Genomic DNA, 1289 nt, shown 5'->3' with positions numbered 1-1289 from the left:
TCAGATGGGTGCTGGGACCTGTTGCCTTCCAGATTCGGCTTGGGAATTGTATTTGGCAGAGTGCCAGCGTGTCTCCTTGTACACAAACCAGGCGTTGCCCGCCCACACAAACATGTTGAGGTATCCAAACACCTGGGAGACACACAGAGAGAAACCCCTCAAGTTAGATGACACTGGAAAACAATTACTCAATAATTAATAATAGAGGATTTCCTCATAGTGTATAACTGTGAACTTTGATCACCCTCTAGATGATGGTTTGTGTTTGATAGGTTTCATACCTAAAATTGATCAATCAACATTAAATTAACAATAATAACAACAACAACAACAATATATATATATATCCAAATGATATATATATATATATACAAATGATATATATATATATATATACTGTATATATATATGCAAGTTTCATCAAGTTAAATTAAAAACTTTATAAGATGCCAGTTACAACAAAATATAAAACCAGTTTTGCAAGAGAAATAAATATGAAAACCACAGAGCTATCAGAACATAGGCCGATTTCTCACCAGAGAAACCACATTTTCACACCTGTAGAACACCTCTAAGACTTAAAATGCTGTATTGAACTGAATTCCGGACCTTATAAGGCTTTGCATTTAGATTGCATTATTTTTAGGCTTTTTCAGAACTTGACGCCCATCCAGCAAACATTTCACATTAACGTTATTATGTGAATAAAGTTCAGCACCCAAACGAGCCCCCAATATTTCACAATATCTTACTATGGCATAGAAAAAATGATACATCATAATAAAACATGTTTGGAAACTGTTTCAAACTGATATAAAAAACAAAGCTCCCGATTTCTCACACACACACACACACACACACACACACACACACACACACACACACACACACACAGGCAGGCTATACAGGTAGTATTTGGTAGCATTTTGGTGCTAAATTTCAGGTTTTCAGTGTTCAGGCTGTCCTACAGTATATCAACATCTGTCACTCATTTCTAACCAAAGACCTTAAGATAGCTGTAAACGGTGACAGTGAAAGTGACACTTTTCTCAGATGTGGTCCCTGCATGTCCTCTCACCACGGAGATGTTGAGGGTGCGCATGTTGGCGTACTCGGTGACCTGGCAGGTGACGTTGCTCTCCTTGCAGAGAGCCAGTGTGGCGCCGATGCCCTCGCTGTCCGTGGCGTACTTGACGTTGTGCAGGCCCTTGGCCCAAGCTGACGAGCACACCAGCCACAGGAAGACCAGCACCGCCGTCACCACAAAGTCCTGCAGGCGAGAACAAGGA

General features: G+C 40.6%; 1 protein-coding gene across 1 annotated transcript in view; it reads right to left on the bottom strand.

The window, feature by feature from the left end:
• sypl1 (synaptophysin-like 1) overlaps window positions 1–1289 on the bottom strand; it is a gene marked incomplete at its 3' end in the record, with an annotated part of 9848 nt that continues 8559 nt past the window's right edge. Inside the window, exons 4-5 of the mRNA XM_083657059.1 lie at window positions 1079–1270; window positions 1–132 (exon numbers count right to left, since the gene is read on the bottom strand). Of these exons, the coding sequence (XP_083513185.1) occupies window positions 1–132; window positions 1079–1270 (324 nt within the window). The remainder of the gene's footprint in view (window positions 133–1078; window positions 1271–1289) is intronic.

The sequence above is a fragment of the Poromitra crassiceps genome, assembly GCF_964638095.1.
Source record: "Poromitra crassiceps genome assembly, chromosome: 2".
Classification (NCBI taxonomy): domain Eukaryota; kingdom Metazoa; phylum Chordata; class Actinopteri; order Beryciformes; family Melamphaidae; genus Poromitra; species Poromitra crassiceps.
The sequence above is the reverse complement of the archived record's forward strand: the minus strand, read 5'-3'. Positions and strand labels throughout refer to the sequence as shown.